This window comes from Rana temporaria, chromosome 3 (assembly GCF_905171775.1).
Source record: "Rana temporaria chromosome 3, aRanTem1.1, whole genome shotgun sequence".
Lineage (NCBI taxonomy): Eukaryota > Metazoa > Chordata > Amphibia > Anura > Ranidae > Rana > Rana temporaria.
In genome coordinates, this window is record NC_053491.1 from 133,244,774 (window position 1) to 133,260,138 (window position 15,365).

A 15,365-nucleotide genomic window follows, 5' to 3' on the forward strand; every position below is an offset into this window, starting at 1 on the left:
TTTGTCTGCACTGCTGCCTAAAGCAGCAATTTATATTAGACATCTGAAAATGACATAAAATGTTTTAGTCAAAAAAAATGCACAATACTGCTACTAATTTATAAAGCTATTTTATGCTTAAAAAAGACACATTGTAAAAGATGAAAATAGTTCTTTAACTCCAATAACCAAGTGTTGCCAAAAGTAAAAAAAAGTGTTAAAGACACTGGGGGTTATTTACGAAAGGCAAATCCACTTTACACTACAAGTGCACTTGGAGGTGCAGTCGCTCTAAATCTAAGGGGTAGTTCTGAAATGAGGGGAAGCTCTGCTGATTTTATCATCCAATCATGTGCAAGCTAAAATGCTGTTTTTTATTTTCCTTGCATGTCCCCCTTAGATGTATAGCGACTTTACTTTCAAGTGCACTTTCAAGTGCACTTGTCGTGCAAAGTGGATTTGCCTTTAGTAAATAACCCCTACTGTCATTATGTCTATACAGGACAAAAAAACAGTGTCTCCACTACTCTGACCTTAAAAGTGCTTCTCCTCCATTCCTCCCCTGCAGCTGGCACTAAAATGACTGGTGTTGGTGATTTTACATACTCTCACAGGGGAGGAGGTCACTTGTTCCTCCATAACCAAAAATGGCAGGTATTATGGACAGCTGCTGAGGTGGAAGGAGTGTTGAGGGAGCAATCGTAAGATTAGTAGATGGTTGTGGTGGTGGATTTTTTGCAGAGACACTGTCACTTTGCCCTGGATGGACAAAGTGACAAAGCCTCTTTAAAGGGGGCATTAAAACAGAATGTTCATATTGTGACTCTCGTAACATAGTTGGATTTTACCTTCCATTAAAGTAAAAAGCATGTGAGGTTGTGCACATTAAACACCTGAGCACCTGCACTAAATCAGTTTTGCTCATTGGCTTATTCAAGAAGAAGCATGCAAAGTGCAGTAATCCATAGCAGGCAGTCAGAAAGCCACATTAATACTCTGACTGCATCAAAAGGAAATATGACTTTTTGCTATGGCATTCTGTGCTTTTCACATTATTGTTCCTTGTATTGCTATTTTTGGATAAGCACAGATGTGGCAGTTTGACATTGATACAATAAATGCTCACATAAATTGTGAATAATTGTATTGACTACAAAGTGGTACCAATACATTTCATAAGTTGCAAGTTTCAAATTAAGATGAAGAAATCTTCTAGTTTGCGGCAACATTTTTTGTAGTTTATATATATATAATAAACAGTCTCACTACAGGTGCTTTTGGTGATCATTTTGGCAACTGGCAGTTACCAGATTCTTAATATTCAAAGAGCTGCCCATAATATATTAGATCTAATTTAACAGAAAAAAGTAAGAATATATATTTTTATATGTAGATATTAGATTAAAATAACAACATGTGACCATTTTTTTACAGGAATGCAAATTTTAGAATGGAATGGTTTCCCATTAACTGCAAAGACATATGAAGAAGTTCAAAGTATCATTAGTCAATCAAGTGGGGAAGCAGACATATGTGTAAGACTGTGAGTTTATTTTAAGCTTCCTTTGTTCCAGTTATTAATGTCACTTTTGGTCGTGAATACTAAGTGGATAATTATGAAAGTTGCATTAAAGCTTAACTGCATGATGTCCCTTTTCAATAATGTGTTTGGCCCAAATTAACTATTTACTGCACTAACAGGTGTGCTTTTTGGCTTTGCAGTATTAACTGCATGTGTAGCCTCAGCTGCATACAGTATACAATGCTGTGTTTTGTGCTCTGGCATATATACTGTATATATATATATATATATATATATATATATATATATATATATATATATATATATATATACATATATATATACACAGTATCTCACAAAAGTGAGTACACCCCTCATATTTTTGAAAATATTTTATTCTATCTTTTCATGTGGCAACTTGCTACAATGTAGTGCGTGTACAGCTTGTATAACAGTGTAAATTTGCTGTCCCCTCAAAATAACTCAACACACAGCCATTAATGTCTAAACCGTTGCCAACAAATGTGAGTACACCCCTAAGTGAAAAAGTCCCAATTGGGCCCAAAGTGTCAATATTGTGTGTGGTCAGTGGCCACATTATTTCCCAGTACTGCCTTAACCCTCTTGGGCATGGAGTTCCGCAGAGCTTCACAGGTTGCCACTGGAGTCCTCTTCCATTCCTCCATGAGGACTTTACAAAGCTGATGGATATTAGAGACATATGCTCAATAGGGTTTAGGTCTGGAGACATGCTTGGCCAGTCCATCACCTTTACCCTCAGCTTCTTTAGCAAGGCGGTGGTCATCTTGGAGGTGTGTTTGGGGTCGATATTGTGTTGGATTGCTGCCCTGTGGCCTAGTCTCTGAAGGGAGGGGATCATGCTCTGCTTCAGTATTTCATAGTACATGTTGACATTCATGGTTCCCTCAATAAACTGTAGCTCCCCGGTGCTGGCAGCACTCATGCAGCCCAGACCAAGACACTCCCACTACCATGCTTGACTGTAGGAAAGACACACTTGTCTTTGTACTCCTCACCTGGTTGCCGCTCCACACGCTTGATACCATCTGAACCAAATACATTTATCTTGGTCTCGTTAGACCACATGACATGGTTCCAGTAATCCATGTCCTTAGTCTGCTTGTCTTCAGCAAACTGTTTGCAGGCTTTTTTGTGCATCATCTTTAGAAAAGGGTTCCTTCTGGGATGACAGCCATGCATACAAATTTGATGCAGTGTCCAGCGTATTGTCTGAGCACTGACAGGCTGACCCCCCCCAACCCTTCAAACTCTGCAGAAATGCTGGCAGCACTCATACGTCTATTTCCCAAAGTCAACCTCTGGCACTAAGCACGTGCACTCAGCTTCTTTGGTTGACCATGGCGAGGCCTGTTCTGAGTGGAACCTGTCCTATTAAACCACTATATGGTCTTGGTCACCATGCTGCAGCTCAGTTTTAGGGTCTTTGCAATCTTCTTATAGCCTAGGCCATCTTTATGTAGAGCAATAATTATTTTTTTCAGATCCTCAGAGAGTTCTTTGCAATGAGCTGCCATGTTGAACTTCCAGTGACCAGTATGAGAGAGTGTGAGCTATAACACCAAATTTAACACACCTGCTCCCCATTCACACCTGAGACTTTGTAACATTAACGAGTCACATGACACCGGGGAAGGAAAATGGCTAATTTTGTACTCACTTTTGTTGCCAGTGGTTTAGACATTAATGGCTGTGTGTTGAGTTATTTTTAGGGGACAGCAAATTTACACTGTTATACACGCTGTACAATCACTGCTTTACATTGTAGCAAAGTGTAATTTCTTCAGTGTTGTCACATTCCCTGAGATCCCTCCATTGGCTGCCCATAAAGGACCGAGTCACTTTCAAGGCCTTATGCCTGATGCACAAATGTGTACACCGAAGCGCGCCCCTATATTTAAGTGAGAAAATAAAACAACAAAACCCAAATCGAGTTCTTCGATCAACTAACCAAAAGTTATTGCAAATCCCCAAAGCCCGGTATAAGACCAAAGGAGAACATTGTTTTGCAGTCCAAGGACCTCGACTGTGGAACGCATTACCAACTAATATCCAAACGGAAATTGATCACCTGGCCTTCAGAAAAAAACTAAAGACCCACCTATTCTGAGGGTTAAACAGAAGGAAAACAGATGCCAAGCGCCTTGAGGCAATTTAGTTCGCATTTGTAGCGCTATATGTTATTCACTCACTCACTCACATGAAAAGATAGAATAAAATATTTACAAAAATGTGAGGGTGTACTCACTTTTGTGATATACTGTATATATATATATATATATATATATATATATACACACATTTTAATAAAAAATACTATTTTAAATATTTGATTTACCAATAACAGCCAGATAGGTTGATTTACTAAAACTGGAGAATACAGCTCTGCATGTTAGCCAATCAGCTTCTAAGTTCAGCTTGTTCAATTCATTTCTGACAATAAAACCTGGAGGCTGATTGGTCTCTTTGCAGAGCTGCATCAGATTTTGCACTCTCCAGTTTTAGAAACTCAACCCCAGAAGCTTTTGTGCAGAGAGAATTCTAGCTTTCCAGATGCAGATAAGTAAAGCTGAGTTAAAGCGGAGTTCCGGCCACAATTTCACTTTTTAAATATAAATACCCCTGTAATACACAAGCTTAATGTATTCTAGTAAAGTTAGTCTGTAAACTAAGGTCTGTTTTGTTAGGTTGTTACAGCATTTAGACACTTTATAAAATAAAAATTGACTGGGGCCATCTTAAGTGTGGGCATCATGAAGCCAGACTGTATGACTTCCTGGATTTCAGCCTTGCAGATCTCGCACATGCTCAGTGCTGCACAAGCAGTGTCAGATCAGGTTTCAGCACCTGTGCTGTCCAAGTCACATGATTTTTTGAGACTGGGGAGTGCACAGACTCCTGGAAAGTTACACCCATTACATTCCCAGGAGTCTGTGCGGTGTAGGTTAGGAAGCATTAAGCACCTAGGTGCAGGAAGTGGGAAGATTAACTATTCTGCCTAGCAACAACACTTTGAAGGCATCTAAAAAAAAAAAAACAATTTTCGTAAAGGACTAATGACATTTTTTTAAAACTACTGATGTAATGTTATATTTATGGGTGGAACTCCACTTTAAAGGAAGAAAACATTAATTACACTGAAGATAACTCACACAGGAGGGACACACCTCTTCTCCTTACTCCTAGAAGAGTAAAATTAAATGATTCAATTGTACACAGGTGCCCCAAATTATGTAGGTATATCTAGGCGTTCTGATTGGAAAGTGAATCAGTGTAATAAATGCATACTGTAATAAATATCTGTAAATTAATATTTTTTACAATCATTAAAAAAATTATACACATAACACATCAGTTTTAAGCTTATTAATCAGTCAAATTGAATAAAACAATCAAGTATCATGAAGGTGAATTTTGAAGTCAACAATGTAGATTAACAGGTGCGCCTGAAATCAAGGTAAGCATTTGTACAATGCACAAATTTTTAATAGATATTTTAGAGTAGCCAGTGATAGAGATGACAAGGGAACAAGCCAACCATTTGGGTTTGATACTTGAGCAAGGTTGATGATGGGAAGTGTAGGTGTGTAGATATGTTCTACACCATTTAACTGATCAAAAATGAAAAACACAATGCACAGCCATCTTTAACATTAAGTAATCAAATCAAATACTATTTATGTATTCACTTTGTATTGCGGCTATGCAAATATAAGAAAAGCCCTCAGGTAAAAATATTGGTAAGAAACAAGAACGTAATTTGGTCCACAGGCACCACAGCTTTTATTGTATTAATTTCAATGTAATATTATATTATTTTTAGTGCTAGTAGTACCTTGATGGTATTAACCACTGTGACAATATAGTATTTATACCAGTTAAAGTGTACATTTTGGCTGAGGCTTAAGACTAGTGTTACGGGCTAGGCTAAAGGTTACCTTTAGGCATCAGGTTTACAGTTAAAGTTAAGGATTACATTGAGGTTAAGCATCAGTAAGTGATTATTGAGTTTTCAAAATTAAAATTAAACTTCTGTGTCAAAAACATGCACTCTTATTCTCTATAGTGATCCATGTATTCTGACAGCAGGGGGGAATTAACATTGTTTGTGCTTATTTATGGATCTGTTCATTTTTTTTCATTAAATCCACTGGTTAACGGAAAAAAAGGAAAGTGTATACAATGCTTAAGCCTTCAGTGAGCCACATACTTTGTCTCTAAGCATATACTGTCTCTGTGTTACTGTATACTGACAACTATGTAGTAAATCAAGAATACTGTTGCTGAACTAAAACATTGATCTACATTTAGCCTTTAATGCAATGTAAACAAAATAAAGCACATTGACTAGTTGAACTGTATAATATTTCATTCAATTCTCAGGGTGTTTTTCCCCATTTCTTCCAGAGATATCAACATGCTATCAAATTCTGAAACTCCTCAGAACTTAGAGCTGCATGAACCAGGAAAGGCTGGTAAGTCACACGGCTTTGCTGTTTCTGTGTTTTGCGATCTGAAATCAGTAGTAGAAAAAGTTTTTTTTTCTATTATTTACTAATTTATGTTCGCTACTCAAAACCAAAAATCACTACGCTCAAACCAAAATGACTAGAACAATAACATATACAGTATATGCAAAAAAATGATTACGTAGTAGATACAAATGTGCAAAACAAGGCATAATTAGTTGCCACTGATATGTGTTCCCCCAATAAAGAAAGTGCAATAAAACATGCATGCTTCAATACAAATGCATGTTCAGAAAAATGTGCTCTACTGCTGTGCTCCACCACCTGTTCATGCTGCCTCTTAACTCATGAATTGACCCCCACAATGGTAAGGTCAGACATAGCTTTCCCAGATCCCAGGGTAATATCACTGCAGGCAATACTCCAAAGGCACTCCAAAAGCTCAAGGACCAAGTTACACTCCAGTCCACAATAGTATTGCCTTCCAACTCAACAAAGGATATATATATAAAAAATATATATATACACATGTACATGAGGTGGACAATTGGCTTTTTAACAGTATGAGTGTCTGTGTGATGTGGTACCAATTGTGTGGTTAAATGTTTCTTAAATACTTGATTTCTAATAAACATTTTTTTCTGGTGAATACAGGGAGTTGAATGAAATAATTTTTCCATATGAGAAGGTTTGAGCTTAAATCAGGTTTTTGATTCTCAGTTATTATAGTATGTAAAACACGTTGCTATTTTATTAACTCTCTAATCCAGTGCACTGAATTAAAATCCAAGGAAATGTCCCCCTTATGCATGGACATCGATGAAAAAAAAAAAAATGGGCACTCACTGCCTTCCGGGCATGATGACATCATGTGGCTATGCCCACTAACGCATTCTGTCATGTAATACATTGACTACCTCATAGGGATCTTCCTGTATCATGTGAGAAAAAGCATCAGAGGGCATAGCCACATGATGTCATCACACCCAGAAGATGGGCAAATGGCCATCTTATTTTTTTCTATTCTTGCCATGATTTTTTCTGTTCTTACTTAGATGTTCACTGTTTGATAACTATCTATGGAACTTGGGAATACCAGATATGGTCCAAAAAAAGTTTTGAATTAGCAGAAATAACTGCTACAGCACAGACTGGACACTGTAATAAAACAAAGTCTGCAGACACTGTTTGGAGGCTTTATTTAAAAATGCAGTGTATCAGCTCACAAAGGAAATACTAGGCGGCGGGGGGAGGGTCCAGAGGTAGATATAGTGAGCAATGAACGTATTTCAGAGGGTGGTATTGACGGCATTAGTGGTAGGTTAACTAAAGCACATAAACCCAAGGTAAGTATAGTAACAAGTCCTATTTTCAATCTCGGAACACCCAATAAGAGGACAGTATGCGTCTAAATTATGTGGTAGACAAGATGGGTGAACTAGCGATACTGTTGAACGAGGAGGATTTCAATTGTGTGGGAATTTCAGAGACCTGGTTCAACAGCTCTCATGATTGGCTGGCAACCATTTAAGAGTATTCCCTTTATCACAGGGACAAAGAGGGTAAAAAAGGGGGAGGGGTATGCCTATATATCAGGAATAATGTAAAAGTGAATGTGAGAGATGACATCAATAAGGGAGCTAGGGAGGAGGTGGAATCCTTATGGGTAGAGCTCCAGAGGGATGAAGCTAAGGGGGAAATTATACTGGGAGTATGCTATAGGCCCCCTAACCTGAGGGAGGAGGGGGAGATGGACCTCCTATCACAATTTGGATTAGCAGCAAGGATGGGAAGTTTTATAATAATGGGCAATTTTAATTATCCAGACATAGACTGGGCGGAACCACGCATTTGTCTAAGGCTCGCCAGGTCCTAAATATCTTGCAGGACAATTTCATGGGTCAGATGGTAGACGCACCAAAAATGTAAAATAATGCATTTGGGTGGCAAAAATATGAATGCAATCTACTCACTAGGGGGGAATCTAGGATGGAAAAGGTCCTGGGGGTCCTAGTAGATGATAGGTTCAGCAATTACATGCAAAGCCAAGCTGCTGCTAACAAAGCAAACATAATATTGGCACGAATTAAAAAGGGGATTAACTCCAGGGATAAAGTGATAATTCTCCCACTCTACAAGACTTTGGTCCGGCCTCACCTGACGTATGCTGTCCAGTTTTGGGCACCAGTCCTCAGGAAGGATGTACTGGAAATGGAGCGACAAAGCTAATCAAGGAATCAAAAATTAGGACAGGGGGGAGCACTCACATTTTCCACATCCATGAATATATGGTAGACAGAGAAAATTACTCAAAGGGCAGTAATTAGTGGTCAGACTTTAGAGGCAAGGCGGGAATGTCAAAAAAATATAAATTGTATTACAGAAAATATACAATATTTATACAAAATAGATAAATAAAAGAAAACCATATAGGATATATAGTATGGAAAATATCCTCTGTGCATCGTCTACACGTTTCGCCTTTGGGCTTCCTCAGGACGAGCAGAAGAAATTTAGCAGTAGAAAAATATGTATTTCATTATCAAAAATGGGCGCTAGCCATCCGAATTGCCATAAAACACTTAGGATCGCATGTATAAATGCCAAGGGAGTTCCTACAAGACGAGGGTTCCGAGTATGGTAGAGAAAATCTCCATAATACACAAAAAAATTCCCTCGATCTGTATTGGCGAATACACCATGAGTATAGAGATTAATTCTAGTACTGAACAAGAAAACGTTAATTCTGGGGCGGAAAGCAAGGAATGTAGTCAAGAACAATCATATGTCCGCTGTACTACAACCAGGTATAACAGACCTGGGTCAAAAAATAGCCCTCAAAGAGCCGACAGCCATTCACTGGAGTAAATTCCCATGGAGGTGGAGAGTGTTGTGTGCCCCGGGGGATAGCCTGTTGAGAGGGGATATGATTTCAATTTACAAATACCATACTGGTGACCCCACAATAGGCACAAAACTTTCGGAAGAGAGTTTAATAATACAAGTGGCCACTCACTAAAATTTGAAGAAAATAGGTTGAACCTTAAAATGTCTAGAGGGTTCTTTACTGTAAGAGCGGCAAGAATGGTAGGGTGGTAGGTGGTTGATGGTGGTGGTTTCAGCGGGGAGGGGGGGCATTTAAAAAATATATTAAATAAGCACCTGAACAACCAAAACATACAGGTATATACAAAGTAATACTAACATATAATCACACACAAAGGTTGGATGTGTGTGAGTATATGTCAACATACAACTATTATATAAGCACCTGAACAACCAAAACATACAGGTATATACAAAGTAATACTAACATATAATCACACACAAAGGTTGGATGTGTGTGAGTATATGTCAACATACAACTATTATATAAGCACCTGAACAACCGCAACATACAGATATATACAATGTAATACTGACATCTAATCACACACATATAATCACACACATAGGTTGGACTTGATGGACTTGTGTCTTTTTTTAAACCTCACCTACTATTTAACTATATTAACTATATATAACTTTATTTATTTGTTCCTCTTTTAATTGTACCTATTTAAAGCTTATCAATGCTTGGTTAACCCATATTAGCCCTAATTAACTCCCTCCCTTTTTCCCCTTCACTAATATTTTTCTGCAATAGTGCAAAATAAATCATTTATTTCCCCTTCATTATCTTTAGTAATGACAAAAAGGATTGCACAATCAATAGGTCCATACAAGAAATGTAAATATTTTGAGGGTCTATTAGGCCTTGTACACACGATCAGTCCAAACTGATGAAAACGGACTGAAGTCTGATGGACTGATGGTTTGATGTGCCTACACACCATCAGTTCAAAATCCGATCGAGTCCAACGCGGTGACGTAAAACACAACGACGTGCAAAAAAACGAAGTTCAATGCTTCCAAGCATGCGTCGACTTGATTCTGAGCATGCGCGGGTTTTGAACCGATGCTTTTGCGTACTAACCATCGGTTTTGACCAATCGGTCATCAGTCCATCAGTCCGATTTTAAAGCAAGTTTTAAAACTTTGGTCTGAAGGACAAAAGTCTGATGGGCCATACACACGGTAGGTTTGGACTGATGAAACTGAACTTCAGTCCGTTTTCATCAGTTTGGACTGATCGTGTGGACAGGGCCTAAGAGTTATACATGAACAAGAGCTTAAGTGGATAAAACACACACACACACAGAATAAAAAAGCACACTGGACAAGATTCCTTCATCCAATATAAAAGTGGATGAGGGAATCTGCTCATATATTTTTCAATCAGCGCACTGGCCCTCCTATCAGCTTGATTCATTTTGGCTTTTTGATTCATTAAATGTTGCAAGGTAAAGCACTCTACCACAGTAAGAGCCGGTTCATACAGGGGCGACCTGGGATCCGACTTGCCCCAAGTCGTCCCAAGTCGTGTGGTTGAGAAAATCAATGGAAGTGAATGGAGCCATCTTAATACACAATACTGAAGTCGCTCCGACTTCAGAAAAGGTTCCTGTACTACTTCAATCCGACTTCTAGGCAACTTGTAGGCAACTTGTACCCATTGATTTCAATGGAAGTTGCCTCAGAAGTCTGATCACTGTCTTAACAGAAGCAACAATACAGGAAGATGACATACATTTCTCAGGCAAACCCTTCCCTCCCACAGAGCTGATTGTTGTTTGATTGGCCACTGGAAAGCCTCCTGTCCTGGAGGCGACTTGAAGTTTCCTTGTACTGTGCAGGAGGCAACTTGAAGTTGCCTTGTAAGTTGCCTGATGATTCATACTCAAGTCGTGTCCAAGTTGCCTCCCAAAATCGTGCTGGAAGTCGTGTTGCCCCTGTGTGAACCGGCTCTAACAATTGACTTTTGTAAACAAGATATAAATAATTGCAGTGCAAAGACCTACTGTGTGACCTAAAGGGCAGTGAACTGCAAAGCAGCAGATTTTCCAGGTTGTTTTGAACTGTCATTCTTTTATTTTAAAACTATTACTGATCAGAACTATCAAGAGAAAGCCTTGTCAGACCCAATATTAGAAAAAAAAATACACAAATCAATAGACCCGCAGCTGCAATGTACAACTTATTGTGGCACATAAGAGGTAAATATCCATTAACACTGAAGTGATAGGAAACAAAATAGAAGGTCTACTTATTTTACAAGTACAGTATAAACATAAAAAATGTGTGCTAAAGTAGTCTTCTTTGAAGGGCCAGGCAATCATGACTAATACACAGCTTCATAAATTGTATTAGGTAAGATAATTCGGTCCTATGGACATCTACCATATCTATTCCAATCAATGGCATTATTACTGTTATCCTCTATGTCAATTACTGTAAGGCTTTAGAAGTTCAAATCTAGAAATACATAGATAAGATTATCATAATGCAATGCATCTTTTCAATGAGGTTCTTATTTCTTCTATGTGTCATTACAGTGGAGAAAACAAAGTCACCTGGAGTGGATCCAAAACAGTTAGCAGCTGAACTCCAGAAGGTTTCCCAGCAGCAGACACCTTCTGTTGTGTCTTCTGCAATGGAGAAAGGATCATATATACATTCAGGAACAACATCAACAGGCTCAAGTGCGGTCCCTAGCCCTGGCCAGCCTGGCTCCCCTTCAGTAAGCAAGAAAAGACACAGTAGCAAGGTAAATATGATTGGTTTTTAAATATGAAGATCAATACGATTTTTTTTCTAGTTTTCTAAATTTGTAATCTAACACATCACATCTATGAATTATTTTCATGTTCTCATTGTTGGTAGTTGCTCTTGAAATTCAAATAATATCTACAGAGTTTAACTATTTGGAAAAATACCATATTGGATGCTTACATATCGCACTACACAAACTGTTATGAGATTGCACAAGTGCCTAAACACGATCTTGAAAAAAGCTCTACCAAAATAACATAGTTTTCCTGTTTATGTATGTGCAAAATTAAAAAAAAACAACTCTGTACAAGATGAAATCCTGTTTAACTATGCCTGCTTCTCATTCTGAGGTAAATAATGACGTTTAATTCTATAGCTGGAAAGAAAGTTCCAGTCATATCTATCCTCCATAGCAGGGGTGTCAAACTCAATCTCATTGTGGGCCGCATCAGCAGTATGATTGCCCTCAAAAGTGCCAGTTGTATCTGTATGATTAGATGTCCAGCGCATCCCCTCCCCTTTACATTAGATGTCAAGAGCCACCCCACCATCAGAAGTTGAGTCCCCCACTCTCCCTTACATCACAGTGCACCCTCCTTTCCTTTCCTTATGCTGCTGCATTCGTCTGAAAATCCAAATTAAGGCTGAATCTGTCATTGAAGGCTTATGGTGTCTGTCAAATGTTCTAAGAAGAAAAAATAAAAATAAAAAAATTTGACAGAATCTTTAAAAAAAAGAATTTGACTCTTCATGTCTCTCTATGTCGAATCTTTTAATGTCTCTCTATGTCGAATCTTTTCTCTCTATGTTGAATCTTTTCTCTCTATGTCAAATCTTTTCTCTTTATGTAAAATAATATTGGACTAATAGAGTTAAGGTTAGGCACAATTAAGGTTGAATCTGTCATTGAAGGCTATGGTGTCTGTCGAATGTTCTAAGAAGAAAACGAAAAAAAGATTCGATAGAATCTTTAAAAAAAAAAATTGACTCTTCATGTCTCTCTATGTCGAATCTTCATGTCTCTCTATGTCGAATCTTTTCTCTCTATGTCAAATCTTTTCTCTCTATGTCAACTCTTCTTCATGTCTCTATAATGTCAAATCTTTTCTCTCTATGTGGAATCTTTTCTCTTTATGTAGAATAATATTGGACTAATAGAGTTAAGGTTAGGCACATTCGAACGAAAATAAAGCATTTGTTTATGTCGGATCTTTCAGTTTTCGTTTTCTGTGCTTTTTCAAAAATACCTGAAATTCGGACGAAAATGTATTCGGACGAAAACGAATGCACATGTATATTGTTAATCAGCAGCCACAGCCAATTTGCCGAAGCCACTGATCAATGTATTCTGACAGTGGATCCATCTCTGGTCAGCTTTAGGATGGCCCACTCTTTACTAAAGATCTCTGCAAATAGGTGTGTTTCATAAATACTACTATCTTTGTAATCCAAGTAGCCATAAGGACGTAATTGCAGTGAGAGGAAACCTGACAGAGGCTAAAAAAGGCTAGCCTGTTATAATGAGCAAGAGTTAAACTATCTATTTGATGATGTCACAGACACACTTGGACGTGTCTGCTCTGCAGTCGGTAGTATGAGCACACATGACAAAAATACAAGGACTAGAGTCAGTAGCAAGAAGAGAGGGGCTCTCTTCTTGCTACTCACAATGTAGCTACTCACAATGATCTTTTTTCTTTCGAATCCTTTATTGCAAGAAACTTTTGTCAACATAAGTGACTTTCTTTACAACCAAGTGAATGCTCCTTTTGGCACTCTAGCTACTGCAATAAGAATTGTATTTGCACCAGATTATTTGCTTTTATGCCATCAAAGCAAATTGTGTAGTATTTAAAAGTTACTAAAATGACTGAAAACATTGAATTACAAAATAGAGTGTGCTAACAAAAGCAATTTTTTTTTTCAGTCCACTGAAACTATAAAATCAAATTCACATCCTATTACTGGCGACATTCAGGTATCTAAAATTCCATTTGTATTTTGTTTTTTACCTTTATGTGCGAATTGAAACATTTTGGTGACATTCAGGGATTTGTTTTTTAGAATAACTTGATTTTTAAATGCTACTATTCTAAAGTCTTGCTACTACTAAAAAATAATGATTGAGCCAAGGGTAAAAAAATATATTTTCAAATGTAGTGTAAACATTCACAAAATGTATAACTCATCCTTGGATATAGCAAACTTAAAGGGGTTGTAAAGGTAAAAAATCTCGAAATAGCTTCCTTTACCTTAGTGCAGTCCTCCACTTACCTCATTCTTCGATTTTGCTTTTAAATGTCCTTATTTCTTCTGAGAAATCCTCACTTCCTGTTCTTCTGTCTGTAACTACAAATCATAATGCAATGCTTTCTTCCTGGTGTGGAGAAAGCCTCTTGAGTGTCAGGACGCCCACTAACACACAGCTCCTTTCTCTATATGCAATGTAGAGAGTGTCCTGACTTGCCTGCTCACCCCCTCCCCCCTCAAGAGGCTTTCTCCACACCAGGGAGAAAGCCTCGCCTCGCCTTACTGTGTGAAGTTACAGACAGAAGAACAGGAAGTGATGATTTCCCAGAAGAAATAAGGACATTTAAAAGCAAAATTGAAGGATGAGGTAAGTGAAGGAGGACTGCACTAAGGTAAAGGAAGCTATTTAGGGAATTTTTTTTTTACCTTTTCAACCCCTTTAACCATCTGTCTTTTGAGTCTACTTGTAACAAATAAATCTCAATCTGTATCTTGACTGCACACCTCTGTAGAGGTCTTGTTCTGACCACATGCTCATAAGTGTGGCATACCCCTGCTTTGCCCTTTCATGTAAAATGGCTTACTTGAAGCTGTTTAGTCTTCAGGAAAAAGAGGTTATGCATTTGGATATTTATCACAAAAACATTTTCTTCTCTTTTATTGTAGCTTCAGGTTAATTATGATAAACATCTTGGTAATCTCATTATCCATATACTTCAAGCAAGGAATCTTGTTCCCAGAGATAACAATGGCTATTCAGACCCTTTTGTGAAAGTTTATCTCCTTCCAGGAAGAGGGTAAGATGGACATAATTAATAATTCCAATAAAGGTAAAATGTATTATAGATATAGATATTTCTCTGTGATAGCAGTGAATATCAGTGGTCATGGAAAAGGTGGAAGAACATAATGCCCATGGACTGACATATATGTATGGAGCTGTAACATTGGAGCAATAATAAATAAAGTTGACCAAGGCTTAGTGCTGTCCCAGGTTCATCCTCATTGGCTGCTCTCACCTGCCAAGTATGTCTCAGGCTGCTGACACCAGAGTAATGCTTACTTACTCACTCAAATGTCACCTCCTTCTCTTCACCGTTCATAAAAAAATGGGCAGTTATCTATTACAATCCCATGTCCAACATGGATATATGTGTTATTTCACTCTTCTGCATTTTACCTATCCCATGGGGGCTTAGTTTAGAATCTATGACTCGGTCCCCTGGGATGGGCAAATGTGACAGGAGAGTGAAATAGGAAGACTGTCCATGCTTGACACTGGATTGCATTACATGGTTATGTGATGCAGCATTTTAATGATGATGCATCTCTCATGCCGCGTACACACAAACGTTTTTCGGCATGAAAAAAAACGTATTTTTTCAGCATGTCAAAAAAACTTAGTTTTTCCAACTTCATCATTAAAAACGACGTTGCCCACACACCATCGTTTT

The 15,365-nt window shown here is 38.0% G+C and overlaps 1 protein-coding gene across 1 annotated transcript in view; it reads left to right on the forward strand.

Moving 5' to 3' along the window:
* Window positions 1-15,365, forward strand: part of PCLO (piccolo presynaptic cytomatrix protein) — a 398,487-nt gene that overhangs the window by 330,606 nt on the left and 52,516 nt on the right. The window contains exons 13-17 of the mRNA XM_040343440.1: window positions 1,414-1,522; window positions 5,948-6,015; window positions 11,445-11,656; window positions 13,589-13,639; window positions 14,578-14,708. Coding sequence (XP_040199374.1) covers window positions 1,414-1,522; window positions 5,948-6,015; window positions 11,445-11,656; window positions 13,589-13,639; window positions 14,578-14,708 — 571 coding nt within the window. The remainder of the gene's footprint in view (window positions 1-1,413; window positions 1,523-5,947; window positions 6,016-11,444; window positions 11,657-13,588; window positions 13,640-14,577; window positions 14,709-15,365) is intronic.